The sequence below is a fragment of the Poeciliopsis prolifica genome, unplaced genomic scaffold (genome assembly GCF_027474105.1).
Source record: "Poeciliopsis prolifica strain line A6 unplaced genomic scaffold, Auburn_PproV2 SCAFFOLD004, whole genome shotgun sequence".
Taxonomy (NCBI): domain Eukaryota; kingdom Metazoa; phylum Chordata; class Actinopteri; order Cyprinodontiformes; family Poeciliidae; genus Poeciliopsis; species Poeciliopsis prolifica.
The window spans coordinates 2,513,433-2,537,335 of record NW_026562379.1 but is presented as its reverse complement, the minus strand read 5'-3'; the positions used below and the strand labels follow the sequence as shown (position 1 = coordinate 2,537,335).

The following is a 23,903-nucleotide window of genomic DNA, read 5'->3' as shown; positions in this document are numbered from 1 at the left end:
GTCCTAAGTACTCCCAAAACGTCTTCCCTTTCTGGTAATTTGACTCTAATTTCTCAGTGGATCCTGCCTGTGATACCTCTGAAATGATTGGCAGTCAGATTACATTTTGTCATCAATTTATGTGAACCAAATGAATTGTGATGATGAGCAGTTTAATCCCTTTGTTACTAATGTGTACTAAAAGGGTTGAAAAGTATCTATGGTGTTTTAATATTGAATGTATTGCTTTCTGAGATCTTTTAGCCTACTTCATGTTGTAAGAAAAGCTGCTATTTATGAATTTTATGATTCTACAGATGTGTTAGGACAGACTGTGTGACAACAAAAGTTGTATTTAGCAGACCAACCGTTAGTCGCAAATCAAGTGTGAAAAATCTAGGTCCTCTAGAGGCCTGTTCAGTAAGTGCTCTCTAAAGAATAGGTAGCATTTATTTTATGCTGTTATTCTCTGGAACCAGTTTGTCTAAAACCTGGATGTTTTAATTTGTCAATTCAACTTGACCATGTCTCAGCTACTCATTTGTTTTCAGTTTACATTTTAAAACATCTTTCTTTTTAAATATCTTTCATACATTTAAAGTATGTTTCAAAGTAAGCATACTTGTAAATGTAAGCTTTTAAAGTATGCTTACATTTTTTCATTGCTCTCTGAATATTTTTTGTATGTGAGTTTAATATAGGCCTAACAGGGGCACTTCAGAACCGTGACCAGCAGTCCCGGTTCTGTCTGAACAAAAACACAGATGCCAATCTTATCGTCAGCACATTTACCATCCCAGGGCTGAAAGGCTTAGCAGCAAACATGAAAGAAAAAAAGAAAAAAGATAATGTGGTGGAAAAAAGCCATAAAATATATACATAATAGCTGTTGGAAGTGGCAGGAGGTTAAGTTCAACAATGGAAAAATGTGGTTCAAAACCTGAAAGTTGACGGTTCAGTGTGGGTTTGTGTGTCACCAACTTTCTGCTGATGGCAGTGACTGTCCTCAGCCCCCAACAATGGGGCTACACAATACAAACCCTGCTGCTGACTGAGCACAGATCACCAATGGATTAACAACGTGACCTTTGACCCATCACCTTTCTCCCAGCAGCTCTGAGCCAATGAGATGTCAGAATTTGGCTTTTATCGATTCGCTCTGGAGGTGAATGTCTATATATATATATCCCCAGTCAAAAGGCCTCCGTCCATCACTGTCTTCAAAGATCGCTCCATTTCAGCCTTCAGCTGTGACTGTAAGTGTCCACACCGAGGTCTTCTGTCTGGTAGAAATGCAAGGATGCTAGGAAGGATTTTCTGGTTTGCTCATTCAGCGGACTGAAACAACCAAGCCAGACTATTTCTCATGCTATAACTTTGGACTGAGGAGGTGGATGACTTAGACAAAATACATTAGTGTATTATTTAATACTAATCTGCCACCATAGGATAAAATCAACAGGGACGAGTGAGAAGAAATTGGATCTAGACGTGACAAATTTGTTTCTATTGCTCTTGCTAAGAAAAAACGTCAAGGAATGTCAAGAATGTTTTCAAGAAATAATGTCACTTTTTGGAGCAGAAAATGGAAGTTTTCTAATAATGGGGTTATTGTAATGATTCTGACCAAATAAAATATGTGGAAGAGATCGATTATACCCTCTTTCAAAGGAGTGCACAGGCAGTTTTCGCAGGCCGCCTTTTGTTTGAGTTTCAGGCCTTGTAAGCGAATGCAAGAACAGAAAAGGCTTTTTCAGGGTTCTTTATTGTATTGATTTAAGGTCACTTAATTTTAATTATCAGATTCTTTCTATTACTCACCACAAATGTTTCAGTTGCAAAAATTTCACTCCAGTAGATATTTAAAGACGTGTCCAGTGTAACATAATTCGGGAAGAAAAGAGCAACTTTCTCAGCTTTATACGTCTTCACTTTCTTAAACACAAGAGGAGAGATACAAAACCATATTTAATGACATATTTTATTTCTGCAGGTGCAGCAGGGCAACATGAGCGGCCAGAGTTACAGGAAAACAGCAGTTCTGTGCAGACATTTGTAGTAATTTCGGTATAACTTAAAAAAAGCAGAATTATAAATATGATAGGATTTTAAATGCATGCATGTGTGCACAGACAAAACATATTTCAGTTTTTGAGCACTTTGTTGGTTGCATAAAGAATTTTCACCATCCTTACATCCAAAAAGGCATCTTGATGAGTTAGATCAGGGGACCCCAGGCTGTAGGCCGACCGTTTGTTTGTACCTAAACAGCCTGATCATATTTACGAGGTTCAGCAGCTTTGCAGCCTCTCAGTTTCAACACACATTGATTTGAAGAAAACAGCTTCAGTAGACTGTGACACACTTCCTAACTCTCCTTGTTGCATGTAATGGTGATTTATATTATCACTTTCTCTTCAGATTTCATCATGTCTCACTCGGGTGTTCAGGGCAGCATCGGCAGTCACCCTGCCATTGGCCTGCGCAATCACAAGGTACTTCAAAAACCAGGAAATAGTTCAAGAAAGCAAATTAAAAAAATCTAAATTGACATTTTTTTCTGACCAGATATACCTCTATGAATATGAAAACTTCCAAGGCCGCAGGATGGACCTGTTCGGAGAGTGCCCTAATCTGTGTGAGAAGGGTTTCGACAGAATTGGCTCCATCAGGGTGGAGTGTGGACCGTAAGTCACCAAACTGTATCACAGACTACGCCTCAATGTGATATAAAGTCACCAAATGCTTCGTTCGGTACACTTTTTGAGAACTGCTCTGGAGCCCCATTTGCCTGCAGAACTTCCCTCGTTCTTTAAGCATAGATTGTCCAGTTTTGGTGAATGTGGCAGTGAGTTTGTGTTAGTGAGCTCACTGGGCGAGCGACCGTGTGGTCTGCGAGGCGAGCAGCGGGGCACAGTCAGATGAATGGAGGAAGAGGATCTGAGCTGTAAAAATCAGAAAAACATCAGAGAGATATATGGAGGCGTGAGGTTGTGGACAGCTTTGAAGTTAAGGAGTAGTTGATGTTAATGAGACACCAATGGAGCTCCAATGGAGAAGAGGTGTGATTAATGGCTTCATGTGATGATACAACCTGCTGAATTAAATAAAACCCTAATTTTCAAAGGGTTTTATGTGGAAGGCCACACACATTTTTAGTTCTTGGCTGACAATGGTGATGCAGGTTTGTTCTTTAGCCCCTCTGCTTAATGGTTCACTGTGTAGTTATATATTCAAGATTCAGTTATTGCAACAGCTGGTTATTTCATCTAATGTTGGCATCCTGTCACCTTGAGAAAGTCTGCCAGTTCTCCTCTGCCCTCTGGCATCAACAAGGCATTTCTATCCACAAAACTGCTGCTTGAAGAAAATTTTTTTTGTTTTTCAGACAATTCTGTGTGAATGTAATTGATGGTTGTGCGTAAGAATCAGAACAGTCTTGGAAATACTCAGACCGTGACATTACATAACAACCATCATGCCGGTCCTTTGCTGAGATGCTTCCTAGTGAAGTGTACATTATCCCCAACATATGCTAACATACCTGTCTTTCTGACCATCCAGCTGGGTTGGCTATGAGCAGCAGAACATGACTGGTGAGATGTTCATGCTCGAGAAGGGCGAGTACCCCCGCTGGGATACCTGGTCCAACAGCTACCGGTGTGACCGCATGATGTCAGTCAGGCCCGTTCGAATGGTGTGTTGTCACCGTACTATTTTTATCACATCACCACCATCACTTTTTCTTTTTCTTCTATCCAACTTTCATTTGATGCATTATGCTTTTGATTAGATGTTTTCAAGAGTGTATTTTTAGGCTTGAGATTATTTTTACTTAGATGGTTTATGTTTTTTGTTTTTTTTAGGTGATATTTTAAAATGTACAGCCTTGCTTTCTATTTAAAGGATCAAACATATCTATAGCAAAGAGGTAACTCACTGAAAGGCGAATGTATTTTTTTAGGATCCACAAGACCACAAGATTTGTCTGTATGAATGTGCGAACTTTGAAGGCCGTAAGATGGAGGTGTGTGATGAGGATATTCCAAGCTTGTGGTCCTATGGTTTCCAGGATCGTGTCGCCAGCATTCAGGTCACCGGTGGAACGTAAGTCGTTACCAATCTTCTCCTTAATGCCACTTTTGTCTATTTGGTTTACCAGTTATCTGTGCCACAATGTTAACACTTGCTCTTGCACTGATACATAGTAAAAGGATTTGGCAAAGAAGAGCCAAGGAAACTAGTGTATAATTGTAAAATGAACAGAAAATTACTTGTCGGTTTCTATTCTTTACAATTTTAAAGTTTCACAAAGAGTCTAGCCCACCATCTGTTTTGGTGCACCACCTTGTCTTGTAGGTTTATCAGCAACACTTTTCCAATTTGAGATTTTATTTTATCACCTAAACCCACTTTAAACATCTCCATAGCTGTATCTGTCTATTTATATTAGCAATTCTGTCTTTTCACTCAAGTTTTCTAACTAAGCTTTGAGGCTTTAAAAAAACAGCTGGATTAAAACAGAGATTAAATTACACACAGATAAGCTCTGTTTAATGATTACATGAGTTGGGAAGAAGATGATTGAACTCGTATTTAGGACTATCAGAGTCAACGTTATGCAAGTGTCAGATTACACACAGATGTTCTCTATTTTATTAATTAGATGATTGTAAAGGAAAAGCTTTGAACTTGAATTAAGATTTTCAGGGTTAAGAGGTTTAAATATAAATGCACATCACTCTTTTCAGACTTTTAATTATAAAACATTTGGAAACCCATATAAAATTTATGTTCAAATTCACATTTATTCAAACCTTCATGTTGGTCAGTCATATAAAATCCCAATAAAATGCTATGATGAGTGAAATTTGTTGTTTTAATGATATAAAACTGGAAAAAGTGCAACGTGCAAAATTGCTTTTGCAATGCACCATATTACATCCATTGAAATTGATCATAAACCTAAGCATGAATGTAAGTATCATCTGTTTCTCTTTGCTTCTTCACACAGGTGGGTGGGTTATCAGCATCCTGGCTACCGTGGCTACCAGTACGTGTTAGAACTGGGACCTTTCAAGCACTGGAACGATTGGGGAGCCCACCACCCCCAGATCCAGTCCATCCGCAGGGTGAGAGACATGCAGACGCACCGCCGGGGCTGCTTTGAGCTGAGCGCATAGAAGAGTGAGACGGACTGGAAGTTAACAGGAGAAATGCAGCGAAAGCTGGGATCTGTCTCTGGAGGTTCTTCTAAAGGACAATTAAACATGTTTTGTTTCTTTTATTACGCTCAACGAAACAATTGAAAGTATGAAGGTCAGTGAATCACTCTGTGAGAAAAACCCCAGAAGGAACACTCACCCATAAGACAGCGAAAATAAAAAAAAAACATATTTTGTCCTGTGTCTGAATTGGGGATGATAGAGTATTAATAGCATGTGTTACAAGGTTGTTGTTGTTTTGTTTTTTTTTGCATTAAAATTACTTGATTAAAATTTTTACCTGCTTGCTTATGCTATCCAAGCTGAAATGACGCCAATGATGCCTGTGCAGCAGGATATTTCCCCCTCTCTGAGGATCCACTATTATTCAAAAGAAAGGTTAATCACAGAGCACTACCATGGACAGCTCTCAGATCCGCACTGCAGTAAGTTTGCAAGGCAGGGGGAGGCACTATCTCCTCATCTCCAAGAATTAACCAGTGTCTCACAGGTAAGAAGAAAGCTTCACAAAGGTTGTGATTGCTTGGACTTGAAACTTTTTTCCAGCTTGTTTCCTCCCACATGAATGAAGCTGTCCCGAAGTTTTGCATTTTACATTTTCTCAGGGATGCTGGCATCTGAAAACTTTCCAATGGAAACCAAATAAATAAATAAATATCTCAAAACTAGTGTTTTGTTTTGTTTTGTTGTTGTTGTTGTTGTTTTCCATTTTTCTTAACTGTTTTAAAGTTTGTATTTAAAGGCAAGAGGCCAAGATGTTATTTTGCAAGCTGAGTTGATACAATTCATCAGTATTTTGGTTACATCTATATCTGTGTTTATATTTTTGAATAAATTGACTGCATCGGAATATATATACCTTACATAAGCAAAACATTGCATAATTATTTTCATATATTTACTTTGTACTATCAAAGAGTAACTGTGGACAAAGGCAGTTTTTAAAATTTCAATGTGAAGCCTCAAAATGATCAATTCCATATAAACCAATTCCTGTATTTCAGCTGAAAGGTTTAATTTCCCATTGAACTAACTAACTAACTAACTAACTAACTAACTAACTAACTAACTAACTAACTAACTAACTAACTAACTAAATTTCTTCTTGTGAGCTCTCTTTAAGTATTGTGTTATCATCTCAAAAGCACTGAGTCCTGCAGCTCACTTGCTAAAACAGCATTGCATTTAAATTAAAAGCTGTCATAAATCAGAGGAAAACAGTAAAATGTCTCCTGTAAATAAGATGTCACCTATAAGGCTGTACGTCTGCAGCCTTATAGTATCTAAATGTAAAGATGACTTACTGTCTTTTTCATCCAGAACAAATGAAATGCAAAAAGCGCTTATTGAAGGGTGGGGGTCATTTCATTGCACAATCAAGTCTATGCTAACTTCAGGTGTTGTAAAAATATCACTTAAAAGAAATTTGACTTTGCAATTAATACCTTGAAATTGGGCCCCTGTGTCTTTGAGAGGCTCATCACAACAATAGTCCTCAATTATGTTGTTTCTAGCTGTTTTGAGGCGCATAGGACTGAGAGGTAGTTCCTATAATGACCTCAGCAGATGCACCATCCCACCAGGTATTTGCTAATTGCTGCTGAGGTGGAAGCTTGGCTGGATTCTGCAGCTCCGGGGAGGAGCCTTGTGGCAGTAGGTGGCGCTTTGGGAGAGCAATTTGTTTAGACAGTCTTGAATGGCTGCAGAAGGAGATTCAAGGATCTCTCAGACATGCAGTAAGGAATCAAAGCAATGTGTGGTTTTGATGAGGAAATAACTATGTAGCATAACATAAAGGTGGGGGGGAAAAGTGCCTATTTTATTCTATTTTGGCACATTTAAAACTTTGGGGGTGGGGGCAGGGAGGGAGAAATTGGACTTGGGTGAACATTTGATAAATTAGAAGAACAGAGAAAGAACATTGTGATGTTTCACTTCACCCACTCTGTTGAGTGCGGCCATGACGCAAAGTCAAGAAGAGAAAAGACTCCCGGCAGGCAGCGTTGGTGGTGAAGTGGAGCAGCAGCGCACCGCGCTCGCTTTAAAACGGGATTTGGATTAAATAGCTTGTGAAAGAGCCGATGAGCCCGGGAGGAGAGGAAGGAGGGAGGGAGCAGAGAGCTGATTTTTATTTCCTACTGGATCGTGGAGGGGAGGAGGAGGCATGGGGAACGAGTTATTCTGGTAACAGCGCAGAGCTTGCTCGACATCGCGCCTCTGAAGGCTTCCGGCGCAAAGTGAATCTGTTCGTGCGCCGAGAGGAAGAGAGCCTCGGTCAGTTCCCGGCTGCGATCCTCGTCGGCTGGACATGAAAGTGCAGCAGGGCTGCAACTCATCAGACATGGGCATCCCGGTTAGAACCGAAGAGGAGCTGCGCAAGAACACAGTGATAACACCAGAGGATGTGCTGGGGCTGCAGAAGATCACAGAGAGTGAGTAACCGGCTGTGGGAATGCTTTCAGGAAAACCAAGGGTTTAACTGCTGCTGCTCCTCTAGGAGCCTGATTATATGCTTACTGCCTGCCTCTCTTGGGGAAGGTTGCTACCATGGACAGCGACAGCTTTCGATAAGACTGAGGCGTTTGAAGCAGTCTGCACAGTGAGCAGGTGGATCTTCACCGTCAGTTTCTGTGCACTGCAAGTTTCCCCGCTGGTAATGATAAGTGTGCATTGTTTGTTGAAATTATTGCTGCTTTTTGAGAGCTGAGTAGGTTTCCCTCCCAGACTAAACTCGAGCTCACCTTACCACACCTGCAGCTCTGAGGTAACAGGTGGCCTGAGATGTGATCTACTAATTATAGCTGATAGTGCAGACAGCTCCCAGATGGAGCAGAAAAACAAGAACTGTGCGTGTGTGTGTGTGTGTGTGTGTGTGTGTGTGTGTGTGTGTGTGTGGTGGTGTGTGTGTGTGTGTGTGTGTGGGCGCCACTGCTCTGCTGTTTCTTATATCATGGAAATATGTCAACATTTCATAACAGGGCTGGACCTTCACAATTCCAAACCAAGAGAATCTTTCCTCATTTGGGTGGTTAGAAACTTAAGTTGTTCTGTGCATATGCTTCATTTACAGATTTTATCAAATTCTAGTAGAACTAGGAAATATAGTCAAATCATTCCAGGTATGATACAGATTCAAATTCAGCTACACACAGTTCAGTTTGATCCATGCTATAATGCAATGAAGTCATCTTCAGTTTGAAATACTAACATTATCTAAGAAAATCCAGCCACCTGCATGGAGTCACAATCTTTTGTCTGGAGCAGGCATGTGGTGACAGTGGAAAGGAACAACTTTCTTTTTACAAGACGGAACCGGCAGTGTGCAGGATGCGTTTGGGCCTCCATCTGCTGCAGCTGACTTAGTGTTTGAGAAGTTTGAGCAGACAGAAAGAAAACACAGATTCCTAGTTTGGAGTTTCAGTCAGTTGCAAATCAGGATTGAGAGATGGCAGATGGGTGTGTGGAAAGAAAGGCAAATGTTGGAGTCCACTTTCTTTAGCTCATGTCAGAAAAAATGTAAAATGTAACACCACAGAAAAGTCATAAAGTCAAAATTTAATCCTATCTTCTGAGGCCCATCATTGAAGCTACATATGTATATATAAGCTTATATATTAAGCTCGTATATTGAGTTAAATACTATCATGGCTTAATATTGAAGCTCTGATATTAAATTGTATAATTTCAGGAGAATGTTTTATTTTCGTAAAGAATATGTTAGTGTCACATTAGGATCTCAAGAAACAAAAAAAATACACACATTTTTGCATCGGAGTTGTGACCCAAACTTGATTTAAACATTTCATAAAAATATTTGAAACAAAACCATTCTTAACTTTTGTTTTTGTCTTCAAAAATTTATTTAAAGCACAGAAAATTGGAAGCGTGTGTAATTTTTTGTGTATTAATTTATCATATTAGTTTATATGAATTGATCCTTGTGAGCAGCAGGAAGTGATGTTTGGATTCGGAGCCAAACTCACTTCAGTGTAAAGGTTTAACCCTCAGATCGTCACCTCTGTCTGCGTTTTACCACCTCTGAGTGGAGAAGAAACACCAGCGTCTCATCAGTGTGATAAATCCTAAATCACTCGTGATGGTGTGGTAATCTCTGCTCTCCACTGACATGTAATCTGGATTATGTCAGGATGGCTGTAACACAGCATTGCGCAATGAAGCAGGTAGTTATTAATTACGGTTCAAGATAAGGTATAAAGATACAGCATTAATTCAGCATTTTTCAAGAATTTAATCAACAGGTAAAACTGGAATTTAGTTTGATCTTAATTTGTCAAAGGGTGCTGCTCCGCTTCCTACATTCATTTTTATTTGTATTGTGAACATCCAAGAACATTTATTACCACCATTTTTAATGACCACACAAAAAACAGACACTTAGCAAGTTTTTTTTTTATTGTTGTTTGATGAGAGAGATCATCAAGAATCAGGAGATTCCTGACATAAATGGCATCATTTTGGAGCAGCACTGTCATAATGTGCTTGAATGGATCCAAATACAGAGCAGCAGAGGCGCTGAAGAATAGTAGTTTAATGAAAAAATTATGAAAAACAAACATTATAGGTAGGCAAGGCAGAACTAAAGATTCATAGGAAAACATCCAGCAGGGAGACATGAGTAGGACATACGGAAAAGAAGGGAGTAGATGAGAGGAATCGGCAAGGAGCGACTGAGAATGAAGTATTTAAATACTCTGGAGGTAGAACGCTGAGCAAAAGACCGAGGCTGATGGAAAGGGAAGAAAAGTGTCTCCAGGTGTGTGTGAAGGGATCAGGAGGCAAACTGAGTGGCACCGGGGGGCGAGGGAGAAGACACAGAAAATTAAATTAACCTAAACACTGCAGAATGACTGAAGAAACATAATTAAACTTGAGTGGCAAAGAATGACGACAACAATAAATAAACACGACTAGATTCACTTAGGAAGAACTGAAGTGGAAATGGAAACAAAGCAGAACTAATTTTTAAAAAAGCAGAGGAACACAAACACTGATCAAACAAACAAATAAAAAACTAACACAGCCAACCCCAGACCCTGACAGGCCCAGCTTCAAACCTCATCAACCCACAGCCTGCCGAGAAAACAAATATACATCAGAGCAGCAAATTCATGGTATGTCCACATCACAGATAGCTACTTCAATGGCAAAAAATGTAAAATAATCATCCGAGAGCCATGCATTCAGAATCTTCATGTCTGAACTGAAGTTGGTGGGATTTGTTGTTTAAAAGCACAACAAATCTGTGCAGTCCCTTCCTGTAACCTCTCATGTTTACATGATGCATAATTAATGATGTCCTTGCAGTCAGCAAAGAGTTGTAGTGCTGATTTTTAATTTTTTTAGCAGATTCAATTCATAATTGTTATTATCTTATTTTACTACATTGTCTTTCCAGCATCATTCTGTTTGGCATTGGAAGATGTTCGTGTTGCATCCATCATCTTCTCCTCCGCCAACTGTGAATAGCTTTTTATGTGTGAGTGCACATGAACACAGACTGAGTCGGTCATCTGTCAGTTTCCACCTGGATTTAAACAGCATGTGGTGTTGAAAGGAGACAGACAGAATACTATAGACAGCAGAAAGGAGCTGGCTATGTGGGTGAAGACAGGGCAGCATCACCTGTTATTGGTTGTTGATGCTACAGCATTTCTGGAACTACCACTTGAAGGATTTGAGCAACTATGCAAAGATTTAGTGGTTTACTTTGCTAACTCCAGGATTTTCAGTATATTGAATCATTTTGCACCACAATCTGCAACCATAGTTCTCTTTCTGCTTTTCATGATACTTCCACCTCTGTGCTTTCTGATGACCTCAGACAACTGTTTCAACCTGTTCATAGAGAGTAGTGTGAAAAGGAGAAAATATCCAATGGGGTGAGATGATTTTTAAAAAAGCAGAGATCAAATAACCACTCATTAAAATGAAGGTATTGTCATATTGGGAAAGTATTGTGCTTAAGCACCCAAGAGCAGAGATCCACTAGAGTAAATTAATTAAGTTTTTTTTATGGAAACAAAGGAGACATACAATACTTTGGAGGGAACCAGGGACTAAATCTATGGGGTTTGCAGATTTGCACAGAGGAATCGGGACGACAACGGTAAAATCCATCAGTGAGTAAAGAGAATGAGGAGCTTAAATACTGAGGGTGAGGCGGCAGAGACAAGGAAACATGAAGAGCTCATCAGAGGTGAGTAGCAGGGGGAGAGGGACAGCATAGGAAATGAGAAGAGAAACAACTGGGAAGAGATGCATACTGGCAAACTGAGGAAGGCAGAAAGCCCTGAAACTTAAAAAAAACACTAACAGAAAGAAACATCCAAAGAACATTATGCTAAATACACAATAAATAATAATTAGTGAGCAAAATCTAAGTGAATGATCAGCAAGGAATTAACAAAAATATAACCATAAATGAAAACCAAACTGAGCCAATGAGGCACAGAAAGAAACTAAGAACCAAATCTAAGGGATGAACTGAGACCTGTGACATCATAACAGCGCATAAATAAAAAAAATAGAGATGGATTATTAATATTAGGACGACAGAGGGTCAGTCATATTAAAAGTCCCGGTGTGTTGTCTATCTCATGCAGTTTTTCTCAAGTTTTTTTCATAACTTTTTCCATAGTTAGAAGTTCACAGTAATTAGGATTAAACATTTTGGGAAAACTCAAAAAGGACAACATAGTGTGAGCTTCAGATAGATTACTTCACAATATTTGACTTTGCTAAAGTCACACATGTAGATATACTTTATGTTCTAATTGCTCAGATGAATACAACTAAATCAGGGGTCATATGAGGAAAACCTCTGCAAATCTGGTTCGATGGTTTCTGGAGTCGGTGCCCGTCTCCAGAAAAGTGTCACAGACAAACAAAACCCCAGACCAGGTGTAGCTTCTGACATAAAGTTAACAGTTTTAAAAGCTAATGATCCAATTTGAACAGTATAGAAGAAGAAAGGGAAGAAAAGTGTGCACAGCAGCTTAAGCCTGTAGCAGTATAACTAGATAGCCAAGGATAATCTGACCCCTTAGAATGAGACACGAGGGAGACAAAGTTCTCAGAGGTTTTTTGTTTTGTTTAGTTTTTTTCAAATTAAAGACTTAGCAGGTTATCAGTAGAGTAATAGATACTTAACAGCTGATGATTTATCAAATTATTGAAGAATATCTGTGAATAGTGATGTTCAACTCCTAACCCAGAGTGACCCAGACCAAAAAAATTTAAGTCTGGACATTTCCAACAAACGAAGGAATTGTCCTCCGTTTATCTCCGGTCTTGCAGCTTTATAGCCTAACTCTGCGTCAAACTCCTCCATAGCTTTATCTCTGACCTGATTCGTGTGTTCCTTGGTTTTTATGATGCTCTTTGTTCATCAATGTTCTCCAACAAACATACTAGCTGGATTTACACTGAGATTGCTATTTATTACACACCAATGGACAGCATTTGGTAATCATATGACTCTGAAAAAAGATGGTTGAATACACATGCCACCTTTTTAAGGGATTTAAAATAAGACCCATGTGTCATTAACCTTCTACTTTGCAATAATTCTCTACTTTGTGTCATTATGCAAGGAAATCACAGTTTTCTCTCTCCTTTGTAACGTTTTTTGGAGAAAGATGAGAAGAAAGAATCTCATCTGCATTCAGGTGCACAGAGTGCAACCCCTCCATGAACCTCACTGTTTGCCAATTTGCCCACAGGTGCTTTTAACTGAGAGACATGAAACAGCCTGTCAGTCACAGGTGCACCGTACATCATCGTCATCGTACAAACAGCCACATTCCGTCGGATGCTCTCTCAGCTTCAGGTTATTTTAAAACCACACGCTTGCATTGTCCTTCCTCATGTTCTGACTTCAACACAAGGACTCGGCATCACTCAGAGGCCTCGGAGTCAGATGGAAAGAATAAGGCATGTGAAGTCAATCCCTGAGGCTAAAAGTCTGTTACTCCAGGCTAATCTGAGGGATTAAGGAGCTATAGATGGCAGCTGGCCTGCTCTGTGAGACTGCCACTTTGGTTTCAGACAGACTCTGTTTCTGAGCACAGAATGGCTCCAGACGTGCAGCTGAGTTTACTTTAATAAGAGCAATTTCAGCAAAGAAAGACTGCACTGATTTATGCTGATAGACAATATGTCTAACAAAAGCCTTGTTTTGTTACTTTGTCTTTACAGTTATTGAACTGCAAAACAATATCAAAGACAATTGTCATGCAAAAGGATCAGTACCTCTTGAACTTTTTACATTTAGTCAGATTACAGAAACTTCACTTATTTGGGATTTTATGTATCAGACTAACAAAGGTAGAGCATAAATGTGAAGTACACTGAAAAGTTGTGTATGTTTTCTGATCCCTTTTATAAAAGAAAATCCAAAAACTGTGCTTTTCCACTTTTCATCCAGTACACTGCAAAAACACAAAATCTTACCAAGTATTATTTTTGATCTTGTTTCTAGTGCAAATATATTAGTACACTTGAAATAAGACAAAACTAACTTACAGCCAACTTTTCAGCAGCATAGGACATTGTCTTAAAATAATAATTCCTTAACATTGATGGAAAAGTCCTAGTTACATGTGAAATGATCAGTCAGTGGAACAAGACATTTTTCCCATGTACACAACTCCTCCAGTATGAAATGTTGGGGTGACAGCATGAGGCTCAACATGATAAGAGTTAAAGTGCAGAAGGACTGAGCCAATTACAGGACAGTAAAAACCTTGCAAAAGTACAAACTTTGTCAACTTGTTGCACAGTTTTTCATTTCATGAGATCGTCGCAGTAGAGCAACCCTGAACTTCCACCCAGAGCTACAACTGAATGGTTTTGGTCAAAGTCTATTCATGGCCAGATGTAAACCAAACTGAGAATCTGGATGAATAAGAATGTGCACAATATGCTGTACGTTGTTGGGATTTTTTTTTTTGTTTTTCACAATGTAAAGCACTTTGAACTACTTTGTTACTGAGATGTGTTATGCAAACAGACTTGAGTGATTTGTTGATTGAGCAAAGACCTTCTGGTAGAGAGACGCCTCACGCTGGAGGTTTGCAGTTGTGACGTGACAAATAGTGAAAAGGTCCAGATACTCCGACCAGGCACTATCAGGAAATCTCATGCCGGAACTTTGATGTAGCTGCAGCAGTGCTGGAAACAAATCCCTCATTGCCAAGTGCTCTTTTCCCCCTCGGGCTTCAGTGTTGCAAAATAAAAACACTGAATTTGATTTGCATGCAGCGATTGCCTCATATCAGATAATCTGCTCTGATTTATTGCTGCTCCTGCTTGTTGACCTGGGAGGTGAATAATGGGGAAGAGAGACAGAAATGCTCTCTTTTTTCTGTTGTAGAGAAATTCACAACAGAGATGATTTTGTCAGACATTTTCATCATCTTTCAGGTGTTGCAGAAAATGTTTCTCCACGTTATATCTGTCTGTTGGGAGGACAATGACTTAAGAAAAAGTATAAAGCTGTTCTTTTTAGTGGCATGCATCATTCCCATTCTTTACCTCGAGGTGCGATATGGAGCCTTTTAATAAAAATAAAGTTATATTTCACAATACGATAGGGTGGCAGCAACAGGTTCTTTCATGAACAAAAGAATAACAAACTGATAATAGATGGGTAACTAGTCAGACTATAAATCCTGCAGTTGTCTGCTCAACAACTGCAGCACTACCTCAATGTGAGTCACTGATTGCTCTTCATAGTTCACATCATCATCCAAAACTGGAAAAATGTTCAAGTGGCCTAAATTGTCTTAGTTATTGGAAGGGGAAAATGCAACAGCTAAAGGAGAGTGTGCAGCAATGGGTTGGGGAGGGGAGGTGCCAACACTTTCATTGGGATCTTGTTGAGTTTAAAATGTAACAATATAATGCACAATTTGTGAAATGTTGAAAATCAGAAAACATCAAAGTCAACATCATTATAGCTTTACTTAAGTTTTATGAGTTGATAAAACATTTTTTAATGGTTTCCATTGTAACCAGCATACTATGATCCTGCTTTTTGTTCACCCATGGTGCAAAAAACAGACGCGCTCCAGACTGGACTTTGCCAGTCTGAGAGGAAACCGTCTATGTCACAATGTGAGCAGCTATTAGTTATAGATGACTCACGTTGTTATTTTTATCTCTGTTTCTGAAAAATCCTGAGCAGTTTGAGTCAGCCACTGTTCTGTTATTAATCCAATAATCATCTGTTTTCGTCCCACACTGATGTTACCCTTACATGAATGATTTTCAGAGGAAAAAAGAAATTTTGTACCAGATAAAATCCACAAGATTCTGTTGAGTCTATGTAGGCCAACCTCTGATTTCTCTGTGGAAGAATTAGATGAAAAACAGTCTATAAACTGTGTCGTGTTTATATGTTCATTCAGTTAACTGTTTATGGCTCTGTCTTTTGAAAGACTTGCTGAATGATGTTTTTCATCATCAGACAACATTTTTAAATCTCATCTCAGGCAGTTTATTTTGGTCTGCTTAACCCTCTGTGCTCACATACATTGAAAAAAAGCCCTAAGTCAGAATTCATTTCAGTTCAAGGAAATTATGATTTATCATATTTGCTTAGTATGCAAAAAAAAAAAGAGTGAGCCACACATTCACAAAACAATAAAGTGAACATCATTATCCGTTCCCTTACGTAAGAACAAGAATCAAAACAAAATGTATAGTTTTTAGTGCAAAAAGAGCTATAGATAGAAAAATCAGCATTCTCCTAACATAGCGGTAGAGATCTTTGAGATAAGTTGGGTCATGTTAAGTTTTAAGTATGCATTTGATTAGAAAATGTACATTTGTGAGTAATTTTGTCCTTTGCGTATTTGTTGGCAAACTAAGTAAATTATCAATTAACAAACTCCTACAAAATAAATAGTGAATTGTTCACCCTAATATCTTAAGAGCCATAAAGTTAATTTGTGTAAGCAAACACTTAATAAAAACTTTAGATTTTGGGGTTTCATTTGCTGCATAGAAAAAACACTACAGTATTTCTTAACAAAATTATAAAAACATCAGGGAAAGATGCTACAATATTATAATTTTACTATATTAACAGTTTGATGCTCTTTTATTTATTTACTTTTCACCACAAACTGTTAGTTTAGTCATTTTGCATTTCTTTTTATCTCTTTCTTTCTTGTCTTTTACTAGGTTAACATGTAAGAAATATCAAACATGTAGATGTAATTATTAATTAACTCAGATAGGCCTTTTCCCCTCATTTAAAGCAACATTTTCAATGTCTATTCCCTCCCTGGGAAAGGTTATTCAGGGATGCTGAAAATACGGCACAGTGATTCTCCTGAATCAAACCTCAGATTCAGGAGAATCACTGTGGCTTTTATCCCCTCAACCACTTCTTTACTCTCACAGAACTGCTGAGAGGGTCATTTGTTGATTTGGGAAAAGGTGGACTGTTTCCACCTTTAGCAGGAAAATCCAAGCATCTTCACGCCTTATTCAAGAGTCACGGTGGGATGAAGTGGGAGGTGGACAGATGAACCTGGAGCCTCGTCTGCCGTAATCTGGTCATTTTTCTGGTCTGTCACGGCGAAGAAAGAGCTGAGGGAACAAACGACCTACGTTCTGACTCCTAGCTGCCATCATGAATTATGCCGTTTAATTATTAGTAGTAGTAATGAGATTTTTAAATAATTTTCAGTGCTAGCAAGACTGAAGGACTTTAATGTTGTTGATTTATAGTCAGAAAGATGAACGTTTGGGTTTTTTTACACTGACCTGTGTAAAAAAAGACAAAAGGAAAAAAAACAATTAGCCAGTGGAATAGTGACAGCAAACAACTTCAGAAACGAACGTCAAGTTTTAATTATTTTTGGTCACAATTATGATGAAAATATCTTTTATTTTTGACACAATAGTCTTTAGTGACCTACAAAAAATGTTTTGTATTTTTTGAGGCTTAATTCAATAATGTAGCTCAATATTTAAATTTATTTTAGATAACATTTCTAGGCAGTACAGGGATACTTTTAAAGACGAAGAAGGCAAAAATAAGATTTGCATTTTCATGTTTATATGGAGTCCCAACAGGGTCAAACTAGGGGAACTCAACAGACCTTTGACTTTGATTGGCAAGTTATTGGAAACTTATTTCATAGTAAATCTGCAGGAACAAGAACCATGAAAAAATTAAACATGTGTTTAATTAACAGCCCTAAGTTTATGGCTGTTAAACAAATTATTTATACATTCAAATAATCATTGATTTATTTCGAAGTGCATTTAATTAATGACCAATTTGGCCCTTTTGGTCTTCCACAGGTTCTTACGTGTTATGCAGAAATACAAAAAAAAAAAAAAAAACTAAACAAAAAGGGAGATCTAAAAAAACTGTAACAATTCCCTCAGACTCATGCTCAGCACATCCTGTCAGCGCTTAACTATTTTTCAGTGTTCAATGCTCTGCCATGCTGGCCATTACATCAAACAGAAGGCTCTAAATAGTCATGTTTTGCGAGGAGGATATTTTCAGACAAGGTGTTAGCTGTTGTGTACTGTACTTTATGAAAAGGTTTATAAATATCTCTGAGCAGGTGGCTAAAGCCTGAGCTGCCCATCTGCTCCTTAACCCTCAGAAATACAAGAGGATGCAGGAGCGCGACTCTGTCTGATTGTATTGATGTTTTAATATTTTCACAGCGAACTTTAACAGAAACCCGCAACACGAAACCTACAAAAATTTCTGCAGCATCGACTTCTGAAGCTGGCATTCCGAACTTTAAGAGAAATGGTGTGTCTTTGTGTGTGTACGTATGCGAGTGCTTTAAAACCAGTTGGTCCATGTGATGATAAAACACAATAAGCCTCTTAGGTCTAATCCAGGCCCGTTGGGTAGGGAATGTCTCACACATGATCACGCGCACACACACACACACACACACACACCACACACACACACACACCCCCACACACACACACATACACACACACACACACTACCATGCAGAGTTAACATAATCATTAGATGCAGTTGGAGAAAATCAGCAAAAAAAAGCCTGAATGTGTCAAGATGGATTGTTGAGAAGTGACCTTTCACCTGATGGAGGATGGAAAAAGATTTGTGTTTTTTCAAAGGACTCATAATTTACACAAATAGTCAACCATTGAAGTTCATTTGGTTTGTACATTAGTGAGCAACATCATCATGCAGCTCTGCTCAAAACACCATTGAAAAATTAAAAGAGTGTAGCCCAACTTCAGACCAACTAACATGCCCATCAGCCTGTTTTAGCAGATGGACATGTTAGAAACATCTGTTTCATTCACGTATTTTAAATTTGCTTGCTTTGGCTGTGTGTAAATTTTTTTTCCAGATTACCTTTGTGCTCCAGAGGAAAATGTCCACATGATTGACTTCACCCGGTTTAAAATCCGTGACATGGAAACAGGAACCGTCCTGTTTGAGATCACCAAACCTCCAACACCAGGTCGGAGCCAAGCCCCAGAGACCGAAACTGCCATCTTTAAAGTGAAGAAAAATACATTTTTTACATGATTCTGAATATTTTTTTTTTTGTTCACCTGTTTGTGTCCAGGTGGTTTAAAGCAATGTGACCCCAACACCGGCCGTTTTGTTCGATACCAGTTCACTCCAGCTTTCCTCCAACTACGACAAGTTGGAGCCACGTAAGTGAGAATGTGGAGAGTGTGTATGATAAGAATTTATAGAAAACAAAAGAGTGCTCTGAAGCAATGGAAAACATGCAGCGGTCCCTGCTGCCGCTGCCGCCGCTGCTGAAGAGCAGAGGTAGGAGGCATGAAGGGTTCAGTTCGGGACAACAGACTCATGGTGATCCGTGACAACAGCTCAGACAGACCGCATTAAAGGTCTTCATCATTTCAGTCCCGCTCCGTGACTTCTTCAGATTTTGAATTCAATGAAGCAGCTTTATCATAGAGATACAAATTCATATTACACTGTGCATATAATCATTACTTCTATTTCATTTTTATCAGAAAAAAACAAATGTTTGTGCTGACCATTAGTTCCAGCCAAAACCATAATACATGATCTGTTATTACACCGTCAGTATCTCTTTTTACCACTTCTCCGATTATTATTACACACAAAAAGCATGGTTTAATAGCAGGGAGCATTTTTATATACTTACATTTAAAACTGTACTCCTTTCCCACTCTTTCTCCCAGTTCACCAATCATTGTTAGAAGAACACATTGAATCTTGAATTAGGTTTGGCTGCAAAGGACACCTCAGACCCGACCTTCAAATCCGGTAAAAGGAAAAGGCAGCTGAGGGTCAAACTTAGAGAACCGTTTGAATTTGAACTGCCTTCGCTGCATCGCTGTGACATAATCTGCCTTCAAAATCAGCCTTCAAACATGAACATACCCACAGTACCTCTGCAGCACTGCTAGCTGCAATAGGAAGTTAGAAAAATAGCACAAATGCATTAATATAACAATCATCACTGGAATGATAGTAGTAAAAACTTTATTCTGGTGTTGATTCAGATGCAAAGCTGTTCCCTTTTGCCTGTTGCATGCTTCACCACAGAATGTTTGAAGCTTTAAACTCTAACTGCAAGCTTGTGAAACCGAAAAGGTGTTCAAAGAAAGATTAGGATTGTTAAAACTATTGACGTATTTTGATCTGAAAGTAGTATGAACAAAAAATGTAAAGGAAACCGAATGTAACCCTTTCATCCACTTTCCAGATGTTAAACAAAAAAGGCCCAGTCATCTTTAGAGCATCAACGAGCAGCAGCACATTCGGTGAGTCTGTTTTGTCCTTGTGTCGCCACAGAGTGGAGTTCACAGTAGGAGACACCCCCATCAACAACTTCCGTATGATCGAGAGACACTACTTCCGCGACAAGCTGCTGAAGAGCTTCGACTTCGAGTTCGGCTTCTGCATGCCCAGCAGCAAGAACACCTGCGAACACATTTACGAGTTCCCCACGTTGTCCGAGGAAACCAGTGAGTGTTTCGCATACAGGGGACGCCGTGACACATCACCGAAAGAGGCAACAACACTCGCACAGCTGGAACGGATTTAATGTACCAAAATCCTGATCGTGGTGTGGCTTTCCTCTCTGTGTCTCTCTTTCAGTGCGCGAGATGATCCAGCACCCTTACGAGACACAATCCGACAGCTTCTACTTTGTGGACAACAAGCTGGTGATGCACAACAAAGCAGATTATTCCTACTGCGGAGGGCCGTAGGAAGACCATCTCCGCTCCTCTGATTCAAGACATTTTCAGGACCAGAAACACATGAACTGATGGACAAATCGCTGGCTTTAGATGCTCATTTATCACCCCTGTTAGCTCTGCACATTCCCACTCAGGCACTTAGCTGCCTGGACAACGAGCAGCAAAGTCTACCAGTTTGCATCAGAGTACATGGATGGAAGCGTGTGGGCAGCACAAACGGGCCACTGATTTCAGTCTGCATATGTGGGCTCAGCTTCATCAGGAAAAGAGAGGACTTTTTTTTTTCTTTTCTTGTTTTTATTTTTTGTGTTAGTTGGTGGCCGGAAAATAATCAAAACCCCACTATGCAAGCCCAAGAAATAACATGGATCATTTTTATGGGATTTTACAAATTTACTGCATTTCTATAAGATTCAGCATCAGCAATAGCACATGAAATGGACTGAAGAGAGGGACAAAAATAAAACAAGCATTACAGTGATAGAATCAGGTTTCAAAATATATTTAAGTTGTTCCAATCTTTTAAAAGTTATGATGTCTGATGCAACACAAGATGCTCTCATATTTTGTGAAAGAACTTCCTTCTTCCTCCAGGACAGGACCAATTCTTCTCATCAACCGGTTTCTGAATTTAAGTAAAACCTACAGCAGTAAAAATACAATCTCTGTTTCAGTTTAAGAGCATTTTCCCAGTAGTTTTGCAATATAAGGAAAAACCCATTCACAGTGGAAACAATTGAGTCTGACCAGGAAACGTTTTTATCAGCCTCCTGAGCAGGAATAAGCTTTTTCCTTATTCCTGCTGTAGATGTTTAGGCTTTAAGACAAACCTTTTTCTCAGTCACCTTCATAAAGAGTACAAAAGTATTTACACCTGTTTAATGCTGTATGCTGTCACATTAAAACCACAGACTTTGGTGTATTTTATAAGGAATTTATGTGGCAGAAAAACACAAAGTAGTGCAAAATGTCATGGGTTTAAACATTTTCTAATGGATACATGTCTTCTACATGTGCATGCATTTATGTTTATGTTTGGTCTCAGATTGACCAGCATCCATTTTCTCATCATCTCTGCCTAGCGTCCCTGTCCCTGCTAAAGGAAAACACCCCACAGTGGGATTTTGCCACCGCCATGTTTCACTGCAAGGTCCGATTTTCATTTATAAAACTAAAAAACATGAAAAGCATGCATGCTTTCCTTCTCATTTTAAAACATGCGCTACTTTGCGTCGCTCTGTCGTATGAATCCAAATAAAAGACAAGAAAGTTTTCAGTTGCCGTCCGTCCATCCATTAGCTTCCACTTGATCCGGGTTGGGTCAGAAGCAGACGTTTTGTTCTCCCTTTCCAGCCACTTGGTCCAGCTCCAGGGTGTCCTGTGTCTCCCTCTGCGTCTCCTACTGGTGGACATGTCCAGAACACGTCATCACGGAGGCCAGAGACGCCACCTGAACTGATTTTTCTGAGTGTGGAAGAGCATCGGCTTCACTGTGGGCCCTGATCTGCTCACCGCAGCTGTGCGTACGGGGCAGAAACCCTGCAGACATCACTCATTACTAAAGTTTTCAACTGTGACATAAAAAAATGTGAAAGATGTGAATACCTTTGCAAGGCACTTCTCATGCTCTCTTCAATATCAAGCTAAATTGTAAACCTAGGTTTTTTTTTTTTATCATACAACATCCATATAGTTTCTTTGTGTGTGTGGTAATGGAGGCATTGATATTTTCTGCTGGTGTTTAGATAAAATAGAATGTTTTATTTGCAACTATTTAAAAACTTTTTTTTGTTATAACTGATTATATGTAGGAAAACTACAATATACAGAAAGAAAGACACAAAGTTTTATAGAATTAAACGCATATTTACAGTTTATAGCTTTATGGCACTTTTACTCTTATAGTTACTTAAAATTGTATTAGCAGACATATCTAAGTGACTCTGTCTTCCGCCTGTGTTTTGTTGCTGTCCAGATGACTGAGTCCTTTGTCTTTGTGAGAATTTGATTCGATCCATGTCTTCAGGTTGACTTTGCCGCCACGGCAGGGATATTTTTAAGAGCCAGGAAAAATCCAGTTCCAGTCAGAGGCTAACATACACTCATCAAGTTTGGTTTAAGCTCTTCTTTTTCTAGGGCTGAATCATTATACCCAAGGAACTAAATTCAATATAAAAAAATTTTAAAAAAAACTGGGTGTATCAATTTTAATTTGTCACAGATTTTCTCTGAAATAAAGAGTCATAGTCGTAAATAAAGGCTGTGTATGCATTACCTGAAAAGATTGAATAAGTGGTGTTGAAAGCTCTGGAATGTTTTACTTGACAAAACCGAGGCCTGTTTATGTAGCGACCATATTCGGTTCTGGGTGGTGGGTTTCTCTTTGCTGGTTTAAAATGGAGTTGTTTGAAAACAATCTGCAAGTCCAACAAACTCAGTGAGGATCTAAGAAGGAGGATGTAGATTTACAGTGGTGGGGAAAGTTTTTTTTTCTAGACGAAAGGTGATTGGTTTGGATGTTTTGCATTTATTGTCCACAGAGAGGCACTAGACAGAAAGAAATGAACACATTCACACTGAAAGGAGGTAAAGGAAAGAAGAAAAAAAAAAAGAAAAGCTTTGCTGGTTTTATCTTTTTGGTCGCAATGACCCAAACCAACATCAGAAGTTAAGGCTTTCAGGCCTGCTGCACGGTAGCAGCATCATGCTGTGGGGCGCCTTTGCAGCTGTGGTACTGATTCATAGCAGGAAGTTTCTGTAATAGTGGAGGGTCTGATATCTTCAAGTTTGCCTCTGATCAGAGGCTGCGTGATTTAAACTTGGAGACTGGTAGATGCTAGAAGTTTACAGATGGTACAAAAATCTACAGACACATTTAACCAAATATCAGAGAAGGGGAATTGCATATGTTCAAGCCTGTATATATACTCTACAATGGATAAATGATAAATTCTTATTAGCGCACTCCATTGTTATTTTGGATTTACTTGAAGTTGGTAAAAGAACAACTTAAATGAATCATTAAAAGCTCCAACTTTATTTGACATTGATGCACACGGTGAATGAATGTATGTAAACTTCAGACCACAACTGTCTATAACTAGCCACAGATCAGAGAGCAGTTCTGATATCTGATACCTTCTGTCTCACTGAACACTGTTAACTTTGACGCTGATAAATGTTTTCAATCAACATGGAAAATTGTAAAAGTTTTGTCTTTAATTTTGTCAAAGAAATAAAACTGGGATTTTCACAAAATCTTGCAATGCGTTTATCTCCAGACTTGAGGAATGACTGAAACAATAAAATTTTATAGTCTTAAAACAGGACATTAACAGAAAAATACAACTTTTAGATACACACATAGTATGTTGTTGTGACATTTCCATTCCAATAACAGTTTCACAAAAGTGTAAAAGTTCAGAGGAGCATACCGACACACTACAG

At 38.9% G+C, this 23,903-nt stretch overlaps 2 protein-coding genes across 2 annotated transcripts; both read left to right on the top strand.

Moving 5' to 3' along the window:
* Window positions 1-1,108: 1,108 nt before the first annotated feature.
* Window positions 1,109-5,872, top strand: crybb1l3 (crystallin, beta B1, like 3). The gene is made up of 6 exons (XM_055028100.1): window positions 1,109-1,235; window positions 2,401-2,474; window positions 2,548-2,666; window positions 3,544-3,676; window positions 3,944-4,086; window positions 4,994-5,872. Exons 1-6 carry the CDS (start codon window positions 1,109-1,111, stop codon window positions 5,160-5,162), a joined length of 765 nt encoding a protein of 254 aa, XP_054884075.1. The 3' UTR covers window positions 5,163-5,872.
* Window positions 5,873-7,111: 1,239 nt separating this feature from the next.
* unc119a (unc-119 homolog a (C. elegans)) lies at window positions 7,112-23,714 on the top strand. The gene is made up of 5 exons (XM_055028479.1): window positions 7,112-7,636; window positions 18,596-18,709; window positions 18,818-18,908; window positions 20,047-20,219; window positions 20,353-23,714. The coding sequence occupies exons 1-5, from the start codon at window positions 7,513-7,515 to the stop codon at window positions 20,463-20,465; spliced, it is 615 nt and encodes a 204-aa protein (XP_054884454.1). The 5' UTR covers window positions 7,112-7,512; the 3' UTR covers window positions 20,466-23,714.
* Window positions 23,715-23,903: the final 189 nt, after the last annotated feature.